This window comes from Fundulus heteroclitus, chromosome 15 (genome assembly GCF_011125445.2).
Source record: "Fundulus heteroclitus isolate FHET01 chromosome 15, MU-UCD_Fhet_4.1, whole genome shotgun sequence".
Taxonomy (NCBI): Eukaryota; Metazoa; Chordata; class Actinopteri; order Cyprinodontiformes; family Fundulidae; genus Fundulus; species Fundulus heteroclitus.
Genome location: NC_046375.1, coordinates 5398402 through 5424275, shown reverse-complemented (window position 1 = coordinate 5424275; position 25874 = coordinate 5398402). Strand labels below are relative to the sequence as shown.

Here is a 25874-nt window from a genome sequence, read left to right as displayed (position 1 = left end):
GACTATGCTGTTTCTAAGGCAAAAAAACCAAGGATATGAAGAGGCATTGAGGAATGCTGTCCAATTATGTTCACAGGTTCCACAAGTCTGTAGACTTTATGAAACACAGATTTGAAACAGCTCTCAAATTAACTGTTTATACAACAAAATGTTTCAGTGCTTCACAGGAAAGTAAAATGTTTAAGCATATTTCAACTCCTTGTTTCACGTTTTTAAAGAAAACTGAAGATGGCCATTTTTAACCAACTGATATTCTTTTTTGCTATGACACTACAAGCTGCCATATTTATAGACTGAAACTTGGAAATCCTGATCCCAGGGGTGGAGCCTTAAAAATATACACTGCAGCAGTTTAGATGGTTTGAATAAAAAAAAAAAAAAAAGAACACCACCTCACAATTAAAGGTACAATTGAGTTGGTAGATGAATGTAGTCAATTCATGCAAAAGTCTTGTCATTTACTAAAACAGCTGATAGTTTTATTGAGCAACTCTGCAGCTGGGACAATCCTGGCCTAGCCAGAGGACAAAGACGGACAGCTTTGAATGTATACTGCAGCCTCTTATTTATATCAGTTTTCCTTGGTTAGAAGCTAAAAAAAAACAACAACTTATAATTAAATTCAGCAAACAGGTGTCACCAGATCGGGTTGAAGCAGCTTTGTGCTGCATTAGCACAATAATGGCTGCAGGTGTACATATTCACAGGTCAGCTCAACCGGCAATCAAAATATTAACACCTTTCTGAATGTATTCAATTCAACTCTGCCATCTCCCTTTCTCACTACCTTTTTTCCCCTAATTGAGTCTGAATGTGGGGAGGCCATGTATGTGCATGTTCATTGTGCACTTGGGGTCCTTTGATGTGCCGCCCTTTGTGATTTCAGCCAAATTTGACAAGCGAGTAAGGAGGATGTACTACGTCTCATTACAGCCCAGAAAACGGCTGCGTCATTGTTGCACCAACAAAACAATATGTTAATCCGGTTAAGTCGTGAATATATGGGAGATTAATTAGGGATAAAACGATTTCCTCGGAGGAAAAGACTGCTGTGTAACAACAAAGAACTGTGGTGCCACAGACCCCCGGATAAACAAAATGCTCACTTATCCCGCGCTGCTGAGACACTCATTATTTGCGGTTAGTCACTATCTGCATAAATACATTTCACATGCAGCTCAGTCGTACTAAAGCAAACCCTGCAACACCCACACAAAAGAGGCTTTAATCCAACAGACACAATAGAAGATTCAAAAACATTTCTTCTTTTGTGCGTTTTCCTTTTTATAGCTTCTAATTAAAAATTTGTGTTGCTGCGATTCTGGCCACAGATCAGTGTTTGTTATCAACAATACCTTTGTGCGAGTTGCCTCCCTAATCCCTGGCAGCAAATAAAAGCTTATTTGCAACTCGAACAAACTGAAACTATATTTAGCAGCGTTTTAAAAGCTGATAAGACATTTTTCAGTGTGATGGGAAACTGTGCTCTTTGATATTGCTTCGAAACTGGCTCTGTATTGTTTCTCATGAAACGGAAACCTTGTGCCACAGCCTGATATAAATGAAAAGATGACATTCTGAGCAGCTGTTGAAGCCTTTGCAGAAGATCCTGTATTTAAAAATTGGCAGAACTGAAAACATAACACAATGAATCTAGTGCTTACTTGATTTTTGTCACGTGTAAATAAGACAACGGTCAAAACACTGGAGCTGTTTCACAAACTGACAACTTACTGGAAAAATTCAGTGTCAAATACTAACTGAATAAAATTTAAGACAATATGTAAATTTAAGCTTACGTTTGAAACATATTGGCCACTTTAGCCCTTCTAAATGTTCAACTTGCCATTTCAACAGACAGAAATTAGCTAGCAGTGTGCTAATCCAAAATAAAAACAAATATATTAGGACAATCAGCTTTCCTTCACCCAGTTACCTTTCTACATTGCCTCACAGACCTTCATGTTATCTCCACACTGATTTAAGAAATTAAAATATTGTTACATGACAGAACATGTGCTTTTTAATTATTTAACATCTAGCAGATTGAGTTCAAACAAGTTATCCCTAAGTTTTTAGGTACAAACAATTGGAATTGAACTTTGTTGTGATGCTCTCATCAGCAAAAAAAAAAAAAAAAAAAACAAGCAGAACTGCAGAACATACTACAGTATAACGAAATCTCACATTTTGTGCAACAAATTTCATCTTTCACAGTGAAAGAATGACTTTAGATATGCAGATGACACATGGTGGCTCACCTGATTGCCTGCACTTCTCAAGGTGAAAAACTTTGATCCAAAAATCTCTGAAGCCAAACACTAAAAATAAAAAAGAACTGAGGAACGGTGCTGTGAGGACAGAAAGAAACTTAAAATTATTTTTGACAGCTCTCAGTTTCCAGGGTCAGCTCACCAACAGGTAAATGGTTTTAAATATCAGGCAAAAGGAATTTTTATAAAAACATGTCTTCTTTCTCAGTCTTTTAAAGAAAAGCGCAAAAGTCAACCTGTTGATGCTGATGAAATTGAAAATGAAGCTTTCGTTTTAACTCTGTTCTACACCCAACTCAAATTCCTCTGTTACCTTCAACCTTTTATTCTACTTAACCCTACTCTCCACTAAACAGCATTATGACATATTTTCCTGTATAATCTTAGTAATCCTTATTATTGGGTTACCATACCTGCCACTTTGAGCTGTAGTGCTGTGATCAGGGAGAGCTTAACCTTGACCTGAACCATGGTATTTGTGTGTTCACAAACACTGGAAAATCCATCTTGTCCCACTCCTGCCTCAACTGTTCAGACCTTAACCAAAATCAACATAGTAGTGCAGGAGGATGCACGTATAGCTGCTGCCATCACCCGTGTGTTGTCAGAATCCGTGATTTCATTTTTGAAAGAAGAGCAGCAAGAAGTGCCCTGACTAGCGTAACCTGTGGTTTCTCATGAAACCTGTTGCTTACATTTTCATTGGATACCGTGATTGGCTAAAACCAACCTTTGGTAGGCGGGCACTAGGTGTCGCTCCGCCCAATAAGTGAAGGCAATATGGCAAAAAGGTGTATTTTTCTTTGTGATTATTGCTGTCACACATGGTTCTATTCAGTAAACATGAACTTTGCAGAAAGAAATTAACTACTGCAATTAATGATGCTGCTAGATAGTTTGGCCAAGACCATACAGTTTTATTTTGATTGGCTTCTAACGATCGCTCTTAATTCCTGCAATTCCATTAATCAAATTTACCTTAAAGTATTATATTTTTAATTTAGACAATACTTTCACAATGAAGTTGAGCCTTCAAAACAAAACCTAAGGTTAATGTCAGTTACGTCATTAACCTTTTAGATTTAATCAAAGAAATCTTCTGAAGGGGCCTCTTAGTATTAATTTCAACAGATGTGTTCAGAAGTAAAATTTCAGTCATATACAGAAACGTTTACAATAGTAAAGTACCTGGAATTAACCATCCTCAAGAGTTGATGTTCTGCATACATAAAATTTATTTGCTGTTAGAATACACATTCATATAACATGGTTATTGGGATACACCTGCAGAACTATAGAACAGGCTTATTGGAAGTGTTAGTCAGGTGTTTGTTTAAAGAGCCAACATGGCAAGTTTTCCTAAAACTCCCTGCTCCAAAAAGGAGACACTTAATATTTTCCATATGTAAATAAATACTTTAAGAAATTGCAGATTGAATTGCACAGTCACACTAATGACTGCTCTAACAACAACCATTGTCAAATTCTCTCCATTGTCAGCTCCATGGACTCCTCCTCACCTAAAGTTATCCGTGATAGCTCCTCATCTTTCACCTCCCACATTAATATCAACCAGTCTGTAAACTATCTGCGACGATAATCGTCTCAGTCCTTCACTTTCCCCTCCACCTTATTTCTTGTTTGTACAGCCTCGTCACCTCCCGTATTTGATTACTGCAACTCTTGTTTTTGGTCTCCCTCCAAGATCCCTCTTTAACCCTTTCATGCATAGCGGTCACTGCAGTGGACAGCTATTTAAAAGGCATTTTATTGTCTATACATGGGTTTTTATGTTTTAAATGGGGCTGGACAATTTATCACATTTGCAACATATTCACAATTTTTAAAAAACGCAATTTCTAAATCGCAGAGGTCTGCATTTTTTGTAACAATGGATGAGACGTGTTCTTTAGGTGTCAGTAATATGTCTACAGTGGGTTTGCCTGAGATAATTTTATTACTTGTTTTAGAGTTTATATAATTATATGAGAAATTTTAACCTGAAGCTTTCATGAATCTCACCATAGCAGTAAGGAGCGGTCAAACTGTGTAATACATAGACTTGTTTGTTGGTTGCACTTTATGTTCAACAAGGATTGTCCAACTCAACAAGCTATTCTCTTGAATAAGAATGTTTTTATGACTATCATGTCTTGTTTTAAATAATCATTGTTTACAAACTTCAGGCCATTTTTGTTGCTTGTGGTTAATGCAGAGAAGGGTCAAAATTGCAATTGTGGTTGATATATATTGCAATTTTGATTTTGGGCAAAATCATACAGCCCTAGTTTTAATTGCCCATAGGCCACTGAGGTGGATACTAGTGCATCATGCAATACACTGCCAGCTACTGGCAATGAACTGCAAGTGCAACCAAATTTTCTCAAATTCAAGATGATAGACACAAAGTTATCTATATATCCAGTCAATCCTTCAAAAGTAGAAGACCTTTGCAAGTAAAAAAAACATTTTAACAACAAGTAACAAACAAAGAAAACCAGTGGTATATTTTCTAAATATTAGGAGAAAATGATAGCTGGTCACCTGTCCACTAAACAGGACATCATGTATCAGTGGCAATATTTCAACAGCCATTGATATCATACCCTGACTATAGTTCTACAATACGCACCATCCCCACCAAGTGTTAAAGCAGTATATAAACTGGCAAAACATGGATAACTTAAAGATTTTGGAAGGGAAAAAAGTCTATCGTTTCCATTAACAGGTAAGGTTTTTCCATTTTTTTCAGTGCTCAGGTACAGTGTGTAGAAAAGCCTACAAGATAGTGGAGCAACTGCCTGCTGATACTGGCACTTGCAGAATCATCAGGCTCCAGGGGGCACAACTGAACTAAAGAGAAATGCAACTCAAAAGTGAAAGAAGAGTATCTTGGTCTGTCGTCAGCAATGCTGAAAACATCACCATCACACGCTCGCTGGATAGCTCAGTGATTCATATGGCCTCTTCTTGCACAGCTCTGTCCCCAACAGATTTGTTCCAGAAATAAAGAAAAAGAAAAAGATGCTCAGCATCCAAAGGTCATTTTCTGTGATTCTGTACAATCAGCATATGGGAGGAGTAGATCTCATGGATCAGTGTGCTGCAATGTATACTCAGATGCAAAATTAAGTAACGGTACATCAGAGATTTTTTTCACATCTTGGACCTGACTGTTACAGAACGTCTGGTTTGGACAAGATGGATCTACATTTGGAAGTATCTGTAGCCCATGCGCTAATTAATCAAGGTTCCATCCAGAAACACACAAGAAGAAGGCCCAGCACCACCCAGTCACCTTTAAAACCCAGTGCAGTGTCTAAAACACCTCACGAGTTCTGGTTTGGTCCTGAAGAACACTGACCCCAGCTCTCTGAAACCAGAAATGCCAACAGATGCAATGATCCAGCCTGCTCACGTAAAACAAAATACGTCTGCATGCAGCGTGTTGTGGCTTTGTGCCCTAATTTTCATACAAGATCGATTTGCAGCATTTCTATGAATCCAAAACTGATGAGACTTAGCTGTGTAGTTACAGAATACAACAGAATGGTTGTGTCATGTTCAGTGTTAGTTGTGGAAAATTTTAAATGTCCACATTAATATACTGTTTAAGAGGAGCAAAGATAAGACTAAAATAAGATCAAGGGGTTGAATGAGATGGAGTGAAGAAAGGGATGAGATGGTAGTAAATATTAGGATAAGAGTTGCAAAGTTTTTTGTTTGTGCATTCTTTTAAATGTCAAAATGTGTTCATTGTAACAGTATTCTATTAGTAGGAAATTTAAAATCCATGCTGTCCGCTGAATGAACATCCTTGAATAAACAAATTTGGCAACAACAAAAAAATTCCACCTTTTTTAATGCCTCAAGAAAATAAAATAAAAACACATTGGAAAAAATCCTGACTGAAATGATCATAATTCAGGCATGAAAGAACTCGGCTGCTCGTATCATCACCGAAATTTCTTAATTTCCCCACATCAGCCCAGTTCTACAGCAGCGCCTTAGGCTCCCAAATTCATAACCAAAAACAAGCCGCACATCTGTGACTCCCGCATACTCACCATTCCCATCAAAGGTATTAGGATAAACTCTCACCGCTTAGATTTTCTTGAACAACAGTCTAATATTCTGTTTAACTTTCTTCAGACATTGTATGGGCAAGAAAGAGGATTTTCTTTCCATGTACTATTTGTATCAAACCATGAATCTAAAGCTGTAGCTACTTCTTACCAAAACCTTGCACCACACCAAGTCTGCTGAAGCACAGCTAGTGTCCAGTCTGACTTTTCACCCACCCGCTTTGAAATGCTTTTACTGCGTCATTCTAAAAACAACCAAGAAGGATTCACAAATGCCCAGACAAAACCCAGCACACTCTCAAAGACACGTCTCCGGACTGGTTACCGTCTCCAGCCAGCACCGACAGAAGCAAGGCCAGGTTGGGTTCCTGACACCTGCTGTCCGACACAATCAGAGCATGACAAATACATTGATGCCTCAATAGATTCGCAAAAACCAGCTCGATCTTCACTGTCAGTTCGGAGTAAACAAGAGAACGAGCTTACAAAGAATTCAGAGAGCCTTGCGGATCAAAATTCATTCAAGTGCATCCAGTTGTAAAGTTGTCTACATTTCTTTGTCGTCTCTGGTGCCTTCAAGCTAAAACATAAACTGACACTCAGTGGCATGTTTACATCCCTGGAACTGACTTATTAGTGGTAGACTAAAAGTAGACAAGATTGCATCTTTAAATCAGTGACAACATAAGAATCAGCAGATTCCAATTTAGTCTCTACTGAAAAAAAAAACATTTGTGTTTTGGATCAGAGAAAAATGCAATAAATTAAATTGTTCACTCTCATCTCCGATCTAAGTGAACCTGAAAACTGAAGGACTGCTGCAGGGTGTGTACTCTGAGGAGGATTAGTTTGGATTAGACCTGATAGAAACAGGAACTCAGTGGGGATTCAGGATGTCATTATTTCTGCAGGCCCAGGGAACGCACTCTCTCCAAGGCGGGGACTGCTGCCGCTTAGTTGTCTCTGGCACCAGATTCGGCTACAAATGGTCAGTCATGCTGAACTGTGCTGATGTACTAAAACAGGGCCATTTCTTGAGGTTGTTTGCAGATAATGGCAATCAGGAGTACATTACCATAAACACTATCCAGAGAAAAGTTACATTTACTTTGAATAAAGCAAAAAAAAAAAAAAAGATTTAATGACAAAAAAAAGATACAGCTATAAATATAAAACATTTTCAGCTTTTTTCCCCAGACATCTTTACATTTAAACTGAACAAAAATGTGTACATTTAATAACGTATCTAATCATTTAATAAACAATACATCCTTAAATTAGGTTGGAGGCCCTTTTGAATCAATTTCAGTACTCTGCTTGAATTCACACCTGGTTTACCAGGATCTTATAAAAAGGTATTGGTCAGGAGAGGAAACAATTGGACAGACAATTGGGAAATAACAGGGGAATATTTGGGATCACGGGTACAACACAACAAAAATGTTATTACAACTCCAGAATTGATGGAAAAACTAGACTGAAATATGCCAGGAGGGCTTCCAAGAAGCAGCCAACAGCATCACTAAACTGGAACTGTAGTAGCTTCTGACAAGTACTGGTTATGTTCTGGATGTGACAAACACGTCCCCCATATGCCTGGACTACTGAGCTGCATGACTGAACCACTTTCTAACAAAAAACATCCTGGCCTGGTAGAAATCCTCTAACAACTGGTGTCCAGCAGTCACGGGTTAGCATGCTGCATGTTTTAGTCATGACCTCGCTCCAACACAGCTCATTCAAATTGCTGAACCACCTCTTCAGCATGTCGTGAAATTTTCCGAAGGTCTTGTAAAGAACCATTCATTTGTACAAATATTAAATATTGGCTACAGAGGACTGACTTTGGACATTAACTTCTTCAGACACTGCTTCAAATCTACACGTTTGGATCATTTGTCATCATTTGCAAGCAGTTTCTCTTTAAAAACGATCCCTCCCACTGATGACGTAAAGCTAATTTGTGCATTTCGGGAATGCATTATTCAAATTGTAGAAAACAACAAAAATGGAAAATGAAAAAGTGATGAGTAAGTGCCTCGTCATTTGGAAATTTGCCATTTCAGCTCCTCCGATTAACCTCTTGCCATCACCTTGATTTCCATTTTCTACCTGCTCTGAGCTCTTCTCAGAAATCTGCGCCCAGCTGTGCTGTGAATACATGTAATTAGTCACCCACTAAGTAACAAGAAGGATGCAAAGGTACAACCACACGTGTATGAACTCAGACATTTTCTGATGCAATGTGACCCATCAGCAGCAGAAAAATTTGCACGCACACATTCCATTTGTGCTAAATTTTCCGTTTGTATTGATCTCAACTTTGAGTTGTCACAGAAGGAAAACATGAATATTCCTTACGATTTTGTAAACCAATTTAACAATTTCCCTTTACTGTTTTGACCAGCAGATCATATTTGTTTATTGTAGTCTATAGCTGAATTATTTGTTTGGACACAAACGACCACAGAGCTGTGATGAAATTCAGTGAAACCATGATTCATGCCCTTGTTCATCAGTCGACATCTTTGATATGTGAAACTGGCTCATAAATATGCCAGGGACTGCAATTACAAGGCATGGCTGGAATTTATGGCACATAAAGAGGCTCAAACGCAAATAGGTCTAAAATAAATCTGACTGGGAGGACTACATTTCCTATTAACAAATCATTTCCTAATTAGAGTAGCACTACATCATACCAAAATTCATTTAAAAGTGTGCAGATCAACCGGATGAGAGTTTCAGTTTCATTTGACCAATTTGTAGAAAACTGATTGCTTGCAATAATGGCTGCTATCTGTAGAAAATGTATTTTTCACCGTTTTGTGCGAGCAGGGGCCATTTATGCAGAAAAATCATCAGTTCTAATTAAATGGAAAATGTCTTGTACTGTAAATGTCTCTTATAGCGCTTTATCAAGTCTGACGACCTCAAAACGTTTATACTACAGTCAGTCACACCCTGACGGTGGTGAGCTACGTTAGTAGCCACAGCTGCCCTAGGGCAGACTGAAAGAGGCGAGGCTGACATAAAGCAGCGCCACCTGGCACTCTGACTGTCGCCAGCAGGCAATACGGGAAAAATGTTTTGCACAAGGACTACAACTGAGACAGTCAGAGCAGGGGATCGAACCAGCAACCCAGCAATTGCAGGACAAACTCCCCAATTCCTGGGCCACTGTAACCTAAAAAAGACCATGTCAAAAAAACATAAATGGTAAAAAAGGAATAGTCTGAACCGACAGAAAAAGTTTGCACTAGTATTTCAGGGATGAAATGTCAAATTTGTAGTATAAAAATATTTCACAGGCTAATAAGCTGGGAACTTCCAACTCTTTTTGATCTTTTATAAAGTTATTTCAATAATAGAGACAAGTCTGGTTGAACTTATTTGATTTCTGTCAATCTAATGGCAAATTTTTAAAAGTTTGGTCATTGCAAGAAATGTTATACAGAGAAAAATGTCATACTGTGACACCTTTGTAACAAATGACATTAGATTTAGCTTTGCTTGTGAGGCTGTAGTTACTGTGTGATTCAAGAGGAAGATGGCCCATACAAAAGCTGGATCAGCTAATCAAAGTGTCAGGCTCTTTTGGAAAGAGCTGGCAGTTGGCAGGCAGCGTGATTTCTAAACCCAAGAGTACATCAGCGAAATCACTGGAGTTGTTTCGGCCTTTGGTTCCTTTCCCGATGAGAGCAGTGACAACAGGCAAAGAGCAGCAATCAGTTGGGGAGTGCAAAAGGGCAGTCCTCATAGGAAAAGTGCAAGAGGTGATCTTGAAGATAAACAAAACTTACTTTTTGCACAAGTGTTTGAGGTAAATACAGCCCAATTTGTTCTATTCTGACAAGTGACCTTTTTAAGTCTTATGTTTGTTCTGCAAATATAGTCTCCCACCCAACTCGCCATCCATTGATGGGTTGAGAGGAATGTGTATTGATCAGGTTTGAAGGAGACTATTGATTACAAATGCCTTATGTCACATTCTGTAAGCCTAATGTTTTTCCAGGGCGCTACCGACTGGTCTCATCAGCGGGAGCCCAACTTATTTTATGATGCAACAGGCTATATAAACTTTATAATCAAAAAAAAAAATAAATACAACCTGAATAAACTTTTTTTTTAAAATCAGAGTGTATAACACAAAGTATGTCGAACTTCTGGGATACTAATCCTGTCAGTTAAGTAATAAAAGGTGTTGTTAATCGGTGTCTGATGTTTTGGTGTTAATGAATCACGGGTGTACTAAAGGGGATCAATGAGATGACCGCTCGCTCGTTTTTATTTCACTGCTTTTCAGTAGTTTTGCCTCTGACTAGGGTAAGTGTCACTACTGGAAGCACAAGGCAATACCTGGATCCCACACAGGTTTGACAGGTGGTCCAGCGCCACCAGGATGACACATCAATGCGTCCCATTGCCAGAAGGTTTGCGGTGTCTCAAGAGCATGGAGGAGATTCCAGGAGACTACGAGCTCATCTGCTGCATGCAGACGTGCAGGGATCTGGTAAAAACTGTTGTGAACATTATGCTGCCAACTTTGCTCACCATGATTGGTTTATCATAAATACTCTTAATTCGGTGCATCCCCCTACGTTGTGTGCATGGAAGCCAACGGTGGCCACGCAAACTACTATGCATCATTTGTAGTTGCTGCAACGATATTCCAGCAAAGTGGACCAGCCTGCCACATTCATTTTTCGGCTTCATTTTCCCTGTGATCTTGGATTAAGCCCTCTGTGGGTTAACCATGTTTATCAAATGATGTGGCCTCCTTTTGTTCCTACTCATTCCATATCAGTATGGACATCTAGCATTATTGCCGTCCGTTTGAGATCTGATGTGTTTTTAATATGTTCCATTAATTTTTTTGTGCAGTGTCGTTTAGGTGCCAAAACCTGAACTGTTGGGGACAAGCGTGGTTAAGACCAAACTGCCCCAAATGAATCAAGTTTATTGCCTTTTCAAGCACCAAATCTGGAAGGGAAATATGGATTCTAAATGCAAGAAACACAGGATGCTGCAAACCTTTTTTTCCTAAAGGAAAGTTATTCATAAAAAACAATCCTTTAAAACCAGTATAATGATGGATTTGGCTGTACATGCATAATTTAAACTTTAGTTTAGGGACATTGATGAAAGAAAATCTAGCTAATTTCCATTCCTTTTATGTCAAGATGGCAATCGGATGAATTTAATCTAGAAGCAAAACATCCAGTCCGTTGGTGTTTGATCAAGAACAATAATTTAGCAACCACTAAACGGGAATGCTTTAGCTTTACGTTTTAGGAATGCGGAGAAAATGGCAATGGCTGAGATGTACAAATTTAAGGTTTCAAGGCGCAGCGCTCAAAACAGCACGGACAAAATGTGGATTCAAGGCCCAGAGAAGACAATAACACTTAAGAGCGATAGAAATAAACATTTTCACATTGCCTCACAAATGTGTGCCTTCATGACACAGTTTGTGTAGATGCACAGTCTGGCCAGCACACCCTTTTGTCCAAGACAAGTCATAAAGTGCAAGATGCAAGCTTTAGTAAAGATTTTACACAGAAAAAAAATGAGCTGACCATTCAACAATAAATGGAATCCTAACACTTGGTTTTAAATAAATATTTTCTTAAAATCCTTTCATGACAGAAGGGCCTGTCAACAATGGCAAAAAGCATTTGAGAAAGCTTGCTGCGGGCATATCAAAAATAGATGTCAACGGGGGAAATTTAACCATGAAGAGACACATTTTAAACAATCTAGTAATGTGCTCTGAAAAAAGAAAATAAATCAAACTGATTACCTTGTCTAAAAAATTTTGAAAAGGAAAAAAAAAGATCTTGACAGTCTGACAGAAGCATTTTCATAAATTAAAATTATTTGGATTTCTCCACTACTGATGTTAAATTTGATTTAAGCAAACAATTTTAACTTAATTGCTGTCGATTCTTCAGATATGAGCAGCATTAACTTTTTCCAGACAGACAGACAAAATGTTTGCACATGTTCAGTTGTAGCATATCAGGCATACCACACACAAAAGCTGGTTCCCTACATTTGCCAGGACAGTTTTGCTCTACAAAAAGAATATCTGAAGTACACAAAGTGTAATTGACTTCATTAAATCCAGATTCAAGCCAGCATCACAGCAGACAGTCCACATTGATGTAATAGCAACCTTTGTTTGCCTGACCTTCTACCATTTGGATTATTTGTGTGTTGTTGCGTGTGTGAGGGTGGATAAACGTTTGCAGGGTTTCCCCCTCACTGCATCATAAGCGTACCTGGCTGCCAGGCTTTCCTTGCCGACCCATCAGGCTAAGCTATTATTTGAAGTTTTTTTTATACAGTAACCATGATAAATATGGCACTTCCCAAACATGGTACACCAACCTTATTTATTTGTAACTATCTAACTTGCTATATAGATAATAACTTCACTGGATCACCTGAGAGCTAGTTAAAAATGTAATTTCTAAATTTAAAAAAAGCGATGAAGATAATTGTATCCAATTTGCTCTTGAACTTTTAATCCTTGAATCCACAGTCTATGGACTCAATGGACTTGTTTATAGCTAAAAAAAACAATTCAGTTTCTTCATGATCAAGTCAATATTTGGTTAGTTTTTTTTTTTTTTAACACGAGGCTGCTGGTCATTTTTATCTTAAAGGCTTCTTTAAACACTTTCCTAGAACAGATCAAGAACCTATTGGAAAAAAAGAGCCGTTTCGATACACACGCTTTGCATATCTATTGAAACTTTGAATGCGCCGTCGAAGGTCAGCATCCAAAGCCTGCAGCTCTTTCTGATTGGCCCATAGTACAAACATGGGAATAGTATGTGTGCAAACAGGCTGATTAGTACAGAGGCTCTCAGTTCAACAGCTGCTACCATTGCTGGGAATAATGAAAAAATTCAAATAATAAAAACGAAGGCCTAATATGCCAGAAGTCAAACACGCCTGTACACACGCTGACAATTTGTTGCTGCGTACAACAAACTTACTGCATCTAATTTTCTTTCCTTGTGACACATCCACACAAATACACACACGGCCCAAGCAGCGTCTAGGAGCAGATACTGGCTGACAGGTTTGAATTCATGCAGGAAAATATGCAAGTCAACACTCTTGGCTCTCGTCAACAGCGCTGAATCGCCTCGACCTAATATAATCTCCATGCAACCATGTGTATGTATGCAGGGCAAAATATGAATTTGTGAGGTAAAATATTCTCATTTATAATCATCCACAGGCCATGTTTATGTAAGTAGCCTCTTGTGAATGTAAAAATACAAATGAATACAGTAAAGCACCGCTGGAACCACTGGAAGGACAACTGGAACTAACCCGATTCAATGGATTTTGAAAATAAAATAAAACAGACTACAGTGCTACGGATGTTTAACCTGACTCTCGCCAGATGGATTTCGTTCTGCAGAGCTCCACACATCCATCTGGAATCGCTCCATTGGAGATTTATTTCAGAAGGAGGGGCCTTATCAAATATTCTTGCATATGATTGGATAAACCACTTGTTCGTCATCTTTACTGACGTGCTACTTCAACCACTCACATTGAAGCAACAAAACCGAAACCGTCATTTCCACCAACAAAAGCCGTTCTCTGGTGTTCTTTTAAAGAATTACTATTCGGTAGATTGGACAACACTAATGGAATAGCATCAATGTTACCGGGTGACCAGATTTCTCTGGAGACATGCATTTTTTGTGTCCTTATATATATAAATATTTACATAGCGCATCAAGCTATATGCAAAAAAGCAGAGTTGTAAGAGTAGGAGGAGAAGGAAGAGTGAAGACGTTCACCTTTCTAGCACCATCTGTACAGCAGATTAAATTGCTCCCTGTAGGAGAGAGGCTTCATTTCTCAGCCTAATTACTCCTGAAGCCCTGACCCAGTATCAGCTTGCTCCTGCTTTTATTTAACCCTCAAACCATTAGAAACTGACCTCAACTCAGTTACAAGTCAAAGTGTAAAACTGGGAGGTTTTTAGTAGTTTAAAAACTGTTAACCACCAGCGCAAAGCATTGCTGTGTCCTCTCTTTTGTGGATGCTTGATGGCTCATCCAGAAATACTAATGAGAAAGCAATGCAGGACAATCATATTTGATAACGCAGCCTGGTGTGTGATGGCAAATCTTGGAAATCAGCTTACTGCCAATTGTTTTACCATAAAGGTAGCATGTGCATTAGAAAAATATTTAAATTCTCTCAGCTGAATCTTCTAAGTCATGCATTCTGATCATTGTTATTCAGAGATAATTATGGTCACATATGCAAACAGCAACTTGGTTTTAAATTAGATTTAGAAAATTGTTAATTTGTGATATGTACCAATATCTTCAAAAGTGTAATAATGATGAAAATTTACTTTGTTCAGATATACATTAGTAAACACCTAAACCGTTTATTTTGGTTGATTTTTATTCATTAATTTATTTAAACATAATTTATTTAAACAACAACTATAGTGTATTCTAAATCTAGATTAAACTGCCAGTAAAGAAACTGTGTGAATTTCACATTAAACCTCATTTGTTTTCCTCTGATGCAACATTAATATGTTCCATCAACAGAGTATTTCCTTATGTCATGGTTTTTAGGTGTTTGGCCCACATGCAGACACTGACGGAACACAGAAACAGTTTCAAAGATGTTTATTTTTAGGCTCAAAGAAAAAGCACACAATATGTGCAACAGGCGAGGTCGGAATGTCAGAGCGAGAATGACTGTGGAAAGAAAGAGGATAATTAAACACAAATCGAACCAGGGGAAAATCTCTCCAGAAGCTGCTCAGCTTACCGCTTGCTGCTCAGCTTACCCTATTCAACCAACTCCTTTTCCACCTATAAGTGGAAAAGGAGTTCTGTGACCGTAACTCTCTAATGGAGGAGGATGGCTGAATGACGGGAGGGCTGGCAGATGTAACACAGGCAGGGAGCCCGAGCAGCACCATTGCGGCGGCAGGCAGGAGGAGCAGCTGGAGGTACCAGAGTGAGTCCAGGAGAACCAGGGTGAATCCAGGAGAAGGGGTCTCTCACCCAGCTTGGTAACACCAAGTAAGTAAGAGGGGAGACGCCAGAGCAAAATCTGAGCAGGCAGGGATTCAGGAAGCTGGTCTTTAAAGCACGGAACCGCACAGGTGAGTAAATCCAAAAAAAACGAACTGGAGAAGACAGGAGACTAGGTTAGATTAAAAAAAAACAGGGTTTTCAAAAACTCACAGGTACGAAGCTCAGGAAACGGGTCAAAGGCCTAAGCATACCACAACGGGGTAACACTCTGGCGCCTTCCAGCTGTCTGCGCACTCCTTTTAAGCCAGAGAAGGAAGTCCCAATGAGCCGCAGGTGTGGGCCACGCCCACCCGTCAACTGAAGCCACCTATGGAGCAGAATTAGTAGAGCACGGAAAGACAGAATCCTGACAATTTACAGTTGCACACATGAAATAACGCACCGAACAATTTTGAAAAGTAAAAATCAAACTTTGGTTACTGCAATAGCTCAATGTATAGTTATACATACAGTATATATATAGTATGTATAACTATACATTGAGCTATTGCAGTAACCAAAGTTTGATTTTTACTTGTGAATTTCACATTAAACCTCAATATATATATATATATATATATATATATATATATATATATATATATATATATATATATATATATATATATATATATATATATATATATATATATATATATATATCATATTACCTTTTGTGGAATGTTGTAAATATACATATATATAAAAATGTGTGTATATCTGGAGCATGTAACGAAAGTAATTTCCCTCTGGGATTATTAAAGTATGTCTGATTCTGATTCTGATGACAAATAACCATTGAACCCCAAGTGTGTATATGAAAAAAGAATGATGTAAAATATAATGTAATAAATGGTTCAGGGGTCTTGTTAAAAAAATGCATTCAAGGTACTTGTCAGACCAAAACTACTGCCTCCTGAATTCAACATGTATAAACTTGAGCAATAGTCAGAATTCAAATCTGCATTTACGGATTGTAAATTTGACTGTCTCTTTTGAAAATAATATTTTGACAGTATAATGGAGTCCACAATATGCAGCTTATATGGGACCAACATGTTTTATTCTATTGGTTCAAGTAGCCTGGATGAGCTGAAGTCTCCAAATAATTACTTTGTTGAACCTCCAAAGAGTTCAAAAATAATTTTCGCATCCATCAAAACTGATATTACTCTAATGTTTGAGGTAATTTGACTTTTTTTATTTGATTTTAGGTTCAAAATAGAATTTAAGGTAATACCAGATTGGTGGCTCCATTTAGGCTTTGGACCCAAATCAGGAAAACAAGTAATTTTGTTCCCTAAAATCAGATTACAAAATGTTGCTCATCCATTTAGTTATTGCATCTAAACAGATACTAATGAGTCAATGACTGGATCAGTCTGTGCATCAACAGTATAGCATGGAAACACATGTTCTGCCCTCTAATGATGATTACATGCAAAAAGCAGCATGTTCAGGGAAAACCGTAATTGATGCAGGCAGCTCTCCTGGGCATCTTAGGGCAGAAATATTTCTCAGAATCATGATCATCCAGGCCAACATTAAACAGCAGGGAAATAATCATTAACGGCGTCAATGTTTTTCTTTCAATATATTTCCAAAGAGAGAGCCTACATAAAATTCAAACCAGATTGAGTTAAAACTTCATTTACATCTTCCATTTTTTCCATAGATTTGAATAGGATTTATGCCCGGTTATTGATTCTGCTATTTTTTTTCAAAAAACTGAAACAGTTTCCTTGGCTGTGTTTTTAATAAATGCTTTGTAGAAAAATCAGCCCAGGTTTTATCTTGAGATTTGTATCCCAGTCCATTTATCCATCCCAATAGAAAGGCGTACACCAACTCTAAACTTCACTGTTGGCATAATGTTTAGAGGAAAAATGTCTCTGCACGCCACCATCTAAACAGAGATGACCAGATTTTTCTCACCGTTTGGCTCAAATGTACCCCGTAAAAACTTTAAATATTCTTTAGAAATGATTTATTATATATATATATATATATATATATATATATATATATATATATATATATATATATATATATATATATATATATATATATATATATATATATATATATATATATATATATACACACATTTTCATTAAAGTATGTCTGAGTCTGATTTACTTAAGTCTTTAAAGTACTTCTTGATTCTGAGATCATACAAGTTGCTATATGTTAGAAAGTTCACATAATATGTGCAAAATTATGATGCAAAATTGCCATAGAGTTCAGTTCTATGCATGTGTGATGCAGAGTCCAGTTTAGAGTTCAACAGTTCAACGCTGCTGCAGAACCTGGTGGACCTGCAGCGGATGCTGCGAAGCCTCTTCCCAGAGGGCAGTTGAAAGTTGCCAGTTGGGCTTGTATGAAAGTACTGAAATTGTATTTTGGTCCATAATTTTGTATAAGGTGCAGCTTTCTTTATTATATAGGTGTAGCTATTTTAATGAGAGAAGTGCCAGTGCTGTGATTTGATTTTTCTTTTTTTGTAGCAGTATAGTGTCTATCAGTCTATGAATGTTTAAACTCATTTTGTTTCGTCTTCCCTCTTCTACCATCTTCTTGCCCTATATTCATTCCTCATCTTGGTGTTTCAGCCTTGATCCTTACTTTTTTCTCTTTCTATCACTATGCCCTGCACCAGGAACTCATTTATCAAAGCTGACAGTTGCTGTTATCTTGTTATTCTCGCTGACCCTCCAGCTCCTTTCATTTGATGTAGATTCCGAAAGCCCGAAAGACTAGGCATTGAAATTGCCCAGAAAAGTTCACTTTAATCTGTTTTGTAGCAGTTCTCAGCATGGTGGGAGTCATTCCTTTTCCCTCTCACCAATAATATAATAAAGATCAATTGTATCTTCTTGAGGTCATAAAAATGGAAAACTGAGGTCAGAGACTGCTCCACTTTCTGATACTTCATAATGTCTTTTTTACAACATTTCAGTTTGCATAGCAAAAAAATAAAAAATAAACAACAAAGGAACCAGTTAGCATTTCAGGCTCTAGGTCTTCCTTAGTTATTTCTTTTCATTTCAAAACTTACTTAAATCATGAATCACCACTTCCCTTAAAACCTGAGCCACGATAAAGACTCTAGAGTGCCAGCCGGGTCATGCCATTGTCAAGGTATTATCCAAGGCAATTATAGCATTAAATATTGCCCTCTAGGTACCTCCTCACGTAACCATGTGGTTTGAGACCGAGGTGATGGTTGGTGTATTATCTGTACATGAACATAGGTACATTTACATGGGAAGTAGGACATAAAACATTAAATCATGCATAACTGAAGAAAAAAAAGAAAAAAATATTCTAATGCAAGACCACAATACAAAAAATGTTTATGCATGTTATTTAATCTAATCTCGTCTTCAACCACCATTTACATCAAAATGATTTGAATAAGATTAAATACATTATCTAGACTAGATTCTTCTTTTGGCTTTTCCCTTTCAGAGATCGCCAAGACGAGCCATCCGTCTTCTCTGCCACCAAATACCTTCATGTCCCGTTTTATCCCTCTTTGGTCAACCTTCTGTCTGGCAGTTCCAGCCTCAGCATCATCCGACCATCCTACCAATGCACTCACTGCACCTTCTCCAACTATTTTTTTTGGTTTACAGTCAACCGGCAAACCCGCAGCCTGGTTAGAAATTTAAAATAATCAGATAAGGTTTCAAAGGATAGTTTGTGCAGAAGGTTGAATTGTATAGATACTAGATGACATCCTGCACAGCAGGCACATTCAGAGCCAGATACAATACAGTTTGTAGCTGTGACTACATTTTGAAATTGTAATGTTTTGAGATTTTTAAGGAGAGACCTATGTAATACATAAAGTACTGCATAGTGGTCCGGTGAAAAGGATACTTTTTATCTCTTCCTCTTAATTATACCCCAAATCTAATGTTAGTCTACTAAATAAAATACATGAAGTTTGTTGATGTAACAGGACAAAATGTTAAAAGGGCCATTAATACTTTAAGGAACATTATATAGCAAGAATGTGCACCAAATACGATTGCATAGCTGCATGAGAAAACCTACTGCAAACTGACCCTGAAAACAATTGTCTCCAAGTGCAATTATTTAACAGGCATTAATAAAATCCATACCATATATAGCAAACCAAATCTGCAAATATCCTGGTTGTTAAGGTGAATCCAGAAAATCCAAGGCGGAAACTTGACAGTTTATTTCTTAACGAATCCTGGATGAACATCTTAGATTCATGAACAGAAAACTGAAATAGTTCGGTATAAAATGAAACTTTCCAACCTAAACTCAATTTAGATTAAACTTTCTCCCTTTTTTTTGGACTTGGATTTGTGGCTTTCTGCTGTCACACTCTTCAACTGAGGCATAAAAATAGGGGTTTTCTTTTACCTCCGAAGAACAAATTCCAATCTGTGAGATTTCCAGCTTGTCAACTAGCAGTGCTGCCACGCTTGCACTTTCTCAGAGAACTGAAAATATTTACGCATACTTGCTGAACAAGCTATCAATCTGAAAATCAATATCCTTTAACTGCTATATTTAGAGTCAACATGAAATGTAATGCTTTCAGAAACAGAAAAATACACTCTTACAGCGCCGACACTAATGCCAATACAAGTAAAAGATATTGAATCGTTTGACACCCCCAATCCTTTCAGACAATTTAATCTAAAATCCAGCAGAATGTGATTTTGCAGTAGAAAAAATAAAATACTGGATTAATTTCCTGCCTGCATTGCCACTTCTATGTGATATACTGCACTGATTTCTGCAGGGCAAACGTTACAGGATTTACCTCTTCATTTACCAGTGAGGACAGGTTCAGGGTCTACCAATAAATTGCCTCTACTGAGGATTTAAAAAAAGAGCTTTATAACAACCCTTTGTAACTACAAAAACAGTTGTACTGTATAGAAATAAAGTTGGAGATCTGGTCTTTAAGGACCAACATCCACCCGGGGTTTTATCCATCCTGAAAGTTATTGAGCAAGACTCTCATCCGCCGAGACCAGAGGTGGCTCAGCTCATGTCTTATTTACCATTGGAACTGAATTCTTCTGTGATAATGAATCACTTGCATCATAAATCTGCATCTGTGATGAGTGTTTTATGGCTTCAGTTGATTTCAAGGCCCCACTGGAATAAATTAAAGTCACTGCACGGGTCTCATTAGGAAATAAAAACAATGAGGGTGACACTGATTTTAGAGGCTGATGAAACAGATATTACAGAGCAGTAACAACATCTTGTAGGGTTGAGGTTTACTTGTCCTCTTTTATTATGATAAACATTTTTCTTACAACAAAAATCCAATAATCTGTTAACACCTGACTTAAAATATAACGAATCAGTATTACTGTGAGTCCTGCCTATAAGCACACTTGTGATTCAAGAATTTGGAGGCGGTATAATGACTAAGACGACATCAGCTGTACACAGGGTGTGTGTGTGTGTGTGGGGGGGGGGGCTGTTTTCAGTATATATAGAGTCTCAGCAAATCCATCTTTCAGAGAAATAAATGTTACTTTAAAGAACCTCTCCAATGAGGCCACACGACAAAAAAATAAAAAGCTCAAGTCTCAAGCACCATCAGTCCAGGTAAATCTGGTTTTTCTATAGCAATACACTCTTTATGCCAGAATGTCCCCAAAATGTATATTTGTTTAAAATGGACAAATCTTATTGTAAATCGACCTTAAAGTATTTTTTTAAATCTGCTTTCAATGGTTTTCTAAAACGTATTTCAACATGTTTGATATACACTATTTTGCAAAAGTATTGACTCGCATATGAACTTAAGTGGCATCCTATTCTTAACTCCTAGGGTTCCGCATGACATTGGTCCACCCTTTACAGCTATAAAAGCTTCAACTCTTCTGGGAAGGCTGTCCAAAAGGTTCTGGAATGCGTTTATGGGACTTTTGACCATTCCTCCAGAAGCTCGTCTGTGAAGGCAGACACTGATGTTGGACGAGAACTCCCCGGCTCTCACTCTCTGCTGTAATTCATCTCAAAGCTGTTCCATCAGGTTGGGGCAGGATCGTGCAGGCCAGTCAAGGTCATCCTCACCAAACTCTCGTTCATGTCTTTATGGACCTTGTCATGTTGAAAAAGGAAGGAGCATCTCCAGATATTTCTGACAAAGTTAGGAACATGGAGTTGACCAAAATCTCTTGACCTGCCAAAGCTTTCAGGGTTCCTTTCATTGGAGCTAAGGGGTTAAGCACAGGTCCAGAAACATAAACCATACACCAGAATCCCCTCTTCCAAACTTTACACAGTACAGTCAGATAACTACTGGTCTCCTGGCACCCAAAGGAATGCCACAAGGAAAAGCGGGATTCATCACTCCAGAGAACATAACTCCACTGCTCTAGAGTCCAGTGGCGCCTTGCTTTACACCACTGCATCCGGCACTTTGCATTGCACTTGGTGATATATGGCTTGAATGCAGCTGCTCTGCAATGGAAACTCATCAGCTTTTGTAGAAATCATTCATGCTAAACATCAGAGATCCGATTACCCCATATGTTCCTAACAGAGCACTTCACTCTCAGACTGCAGGTTTACTGGTGCTTCCTAGAGTTTCCAAAAGTAGAATGGGAGGCAGATCTTTTAGTTATCAGGCTCCTCTCCTGTGGAACTCCCAGTTTTTGTCCAAGAGGCAGACACCCCGTCTACTCTTAAGACTTAAAACTTTCCTTTTTGACAAAGCTTATAGTTAGAATGTTTTACATGTGATAATATAAGTAAACTTTAATTTTTGATGCTGTTAAAGTTCCATTAAAATACCACTAACATTGTTTTAAGAGCAGTTGAACCATGATGAAAGACTGATTAGGTTTAGAACGTGAGGTTTTCAGCTGCTTCCTTTCACTACCACCGTGTTTTGCAGTCCCTACATAGCTCACTAATATATTGCAAGTTATTTTCTGACAGCTCTGAGAAATGAGAGAGCTGATGCCTGAGCGCCTGACTGTAACAATGAATGCCTAGACTGTAATTTTGGCCATACTCGACTGTTGAGAATTGCAGGCAGACTGGGCGTGCCAAATAGCGCTTTCAAATCGCAGGTAATAGTTAGTTAGTTCTCCAAAAGACTGCTCTCAGGCAGTATGCCCCCCCCCCCCACCCCACCCCGACTTCCACCACACTAGAAAAACTGACATGTAAAAGTTTGTCTTGGGAATTGAGTTATGCAAATGCAAGGTTTGGTGTTCTGTATTCAACGACACATCTCTGACAACTTTGCCTGCATTCTCTGCCACTTCTGGATTTTCTTTTTTTCTTCCTTTACACCTTTTTTACTTGAGACACAAAAGTCAATTCACACATTGTATCCTACAAGTCCAAACAACTAAAAGGAACTGTATTAAAATATTTATGTCCTATAACAATGCACCACAAGCAACGATGATCACAGAAACCAACAGCAGCTATTATCATAGCGAGCTCGACCTCATTTCAAGCGTTTGCCTTTGCTCCTACCTTTCTGTAGACAATCATATTGGGGTAATCTTCGTCTGGGTCCACGCTGCTCATGGACCTCATGGACAGAAGTGGTCGAGCAGTTTTGACGACCTCATTTGGTTCCTCTGAGCCTTCATCAGGCTCAGTGGTCTCCACAGAGCTTGGCAGCTGCTGCTGCTGTTGCTCCTCCTCCTCCTCTTCCTCCTTCTCCTGCTGCTGTTCCTGCTGAGGTGCCTCAGCCATCACCACAGTGTCCTTTTGGGCTGCGGTATCCTCTCTTTATCAGTGACAGACTTCTTTATGTCTTGTGCTCCTTCCTCAGTGTCTGGAGAGTGCTGCAGGGAGAGACACAGATTAATTGGACCTTACAACTCACTGGTGGTGTCCCATCTCCCATCGGTTCTTTTTTTTTTCTTCCTAAGGCTTCTGTCAGGAAGCACAGAATGGATGAAATGGCTGCATCATAAATTCTTCTCATTTTCTCAGTTAATCCTCATGTTCGTTCATCCATCACAGCATGACGTGTAAGCATTTTTTTAAACCTTTTAGCTTATTCATTCATGAACCATATCAGCACAACGAATGCTAAATCACATATTGCCACAGCAAGACCATCAAACTGACAAGTTTTAAATTAGAGAGCATTTGCAAGAAGAGGGTCAAGTTTTTACTTCTCACATTCCTACAATTTATGGAACTTTTCAAACCTTGCAGGGATCATTTAAATTACAGACTAAATGTAATCGTTTATTTTACCAACCATGCTTTCACTTCTCAGCAATTCATAAAGAAATTAATCTGACCCAACTCAGAAATGTGTAAAAGGCTTAGCTTTTACATTGCAAATTGTAATGTATACATAATTTTTTTTATATATATATATATACACATAGATTAGGCAAGGCAGGCAAGGCAACACACACACATGCATACACACACTACATATCGGCAATGAACAAATACAACAGTAAACAAACCAGGTGCAATGTCTAGAATAAAGAATATAAACAGATCTAGCACAGGATTAGAAAGTATAAAATATTCTCCCATTTCACTGAAGAGTAGGCATTAGGGGCTCATTCTTCGTATGTTGCGTAAAACATCCGAGATCAAATGAGACATCCAAGATGATTTAATCGGCTAATCTGGATCCGGCTAATTGGGTTCTTTGAACACACCTGTTTATGGTTAGTATCGCTGGATTGAGTTATCTGAGATAACTGCGCGTTCACGCGTCCGTTTAAAACGGGAAGTGTGTCGATAGTAGAAACAATGATCAGCAACGCTGCTATTGGCTGTTCAGCATGGCCAAAGAACGCCCACAGTTTTTCTCCCAAGCAGAACACGAGCTTTTAATGGAAGGTTATGCTGAATTTGAGTCATCAATTAAAACAACAGGTAACACCTCAAAGTCTGCTAAAGCCAGGAGAGAGGGCTGGCAAAAAGTAGCAGACAAATTACATGCATAAGTACTATCCATATTAGATGTTTCTATCACTTTCTACAGTATGAATTTTTGCATTTTAATAATTTCATATTTACTTTGTTCTTTTATGTCAGTGCCTCCACAGGACCCACTAGAACATGGGGACAAGTAAAAGTGAAGTACAAGAATATTCTACAAAACGGTAGCCTTTAATTATTATACTTTATTTTAAAAAGCCACTTTTTTTCCCTCTTTTTAAAAGCCACTTTTAAATGCACTCAAGAAAACCTCTTTGGATGAACATAAAAAAACTCACTCCTCTGTGTTGAACACTTATTGTGTGGTTCCAACAAATGAATTATGTAAATAACAGCCTCACGAGAAAAACGATATCTCTACAATTATACTGATCCTGTCTATATTGCAATATGCGATTTATTCGAAAAGCTCTGCAAATTATTCTTGCACCTTCTGCAACAGGTTGCCGTCATAAAAATGGACAAGACATGGCTATGACAGATTTCCCTATCTTCTTATAAAGCCGTGATCTAATCCTGTTTACATGAAATAAACCTGCTGGCGAACAGGTTTAAGCTTGCGCACATGTTGCTATGACAACAAGTCCAGGATGAGTGTCGAAGAACCAAACAATCCAGGATCATGCCAAATCGTCAATAATCAAATCCAGCTAACTGAGTTAGCGACGTACGAAGTCAGATCTGGTCAGATGTTTACATACACTCCGCATGTGAGTTACTTAAACTAACTTTAGCTTTTTAATGATCCGTTTCAAATGGTGCTGATCCAGGGTGGAGCAACTTTACAGCATACAGCTGAAGTGAATTTTAAAAAGAACTGGGTACACAAGTTTTAATGTGTGGATCTTTGCCCTATACAGTGTGCATGCTTAAATGCATGCTTAGACCGCACTAATATTTTGATCAATATCCTTCAAAAGGCATTCAAGTGGCAGAGAAATTATTTTGAAGCTAAATAGTTGGCATGATTCTGCTGACGTGCTTGACTTCTCTTCTTGGCAGAATAGGTTAGACTACTTTTTTTGGTTTCCATGCAGTTGCAGACCATGCTTTTAAGCACAAATCACAACTATTTCAAAGGACCAAAGTGGCTTTAACAGAATCTTTGTTTGGACCAGATTGGAGGTGAAATTAAAAGGCACAACTTACCTCCTACATTATTATTCCACCCACTTTAGGCAATGCACCAGTACCAACGGCAACAAAACACACCCCCACCACCATCCTTGATACCGTATGGTTTCAAAAAGATTTGACTCCTACAAGCATTTTTCACGGCACCTTGGATCACTAACCTTTACCTCATCTGACCATAAAACTGGTCTCCAGAAGTCGTTTAGCACGTCTATTTGAGCAGCTGCAAATTTTGGTCCTGTTCAAGGTGTTGGTTTTGAAACAGGGCCTTCTTTTTGCTTGTCACCCAGTCAGTCAACGATGTTTCACTCACGTCACTTCACACAGCAGACCCAGTTGTTTCAGCATCTTTCAGTTTA

At 38.3% G+C, this 25874-nt stretch overlaps 1 protein-coding gene across 1 annotated transcript in view; it reads right to left on the bottom strand.

Annotated features, from left to right (window-relative positions):
• Positions 1-25874, bottom strand: part of rgs6 (regulator of G protein signaling 6) — a 98648-nt gene that overhangs the window by 54555 nt on the left and 18219 nt on the right. The window contains exon 3 of the mRNA XM_036147258.1: positions 22936-23252. Coding sequence (XP_036003151.1) covers positions 22936-23160 — 225 coding nt within the window. The 5' untranslated portion in view covers positions 23161-23252. The remainder of the gene's footprint in view (positions 1-22935; positions 23253-25874) is intronic.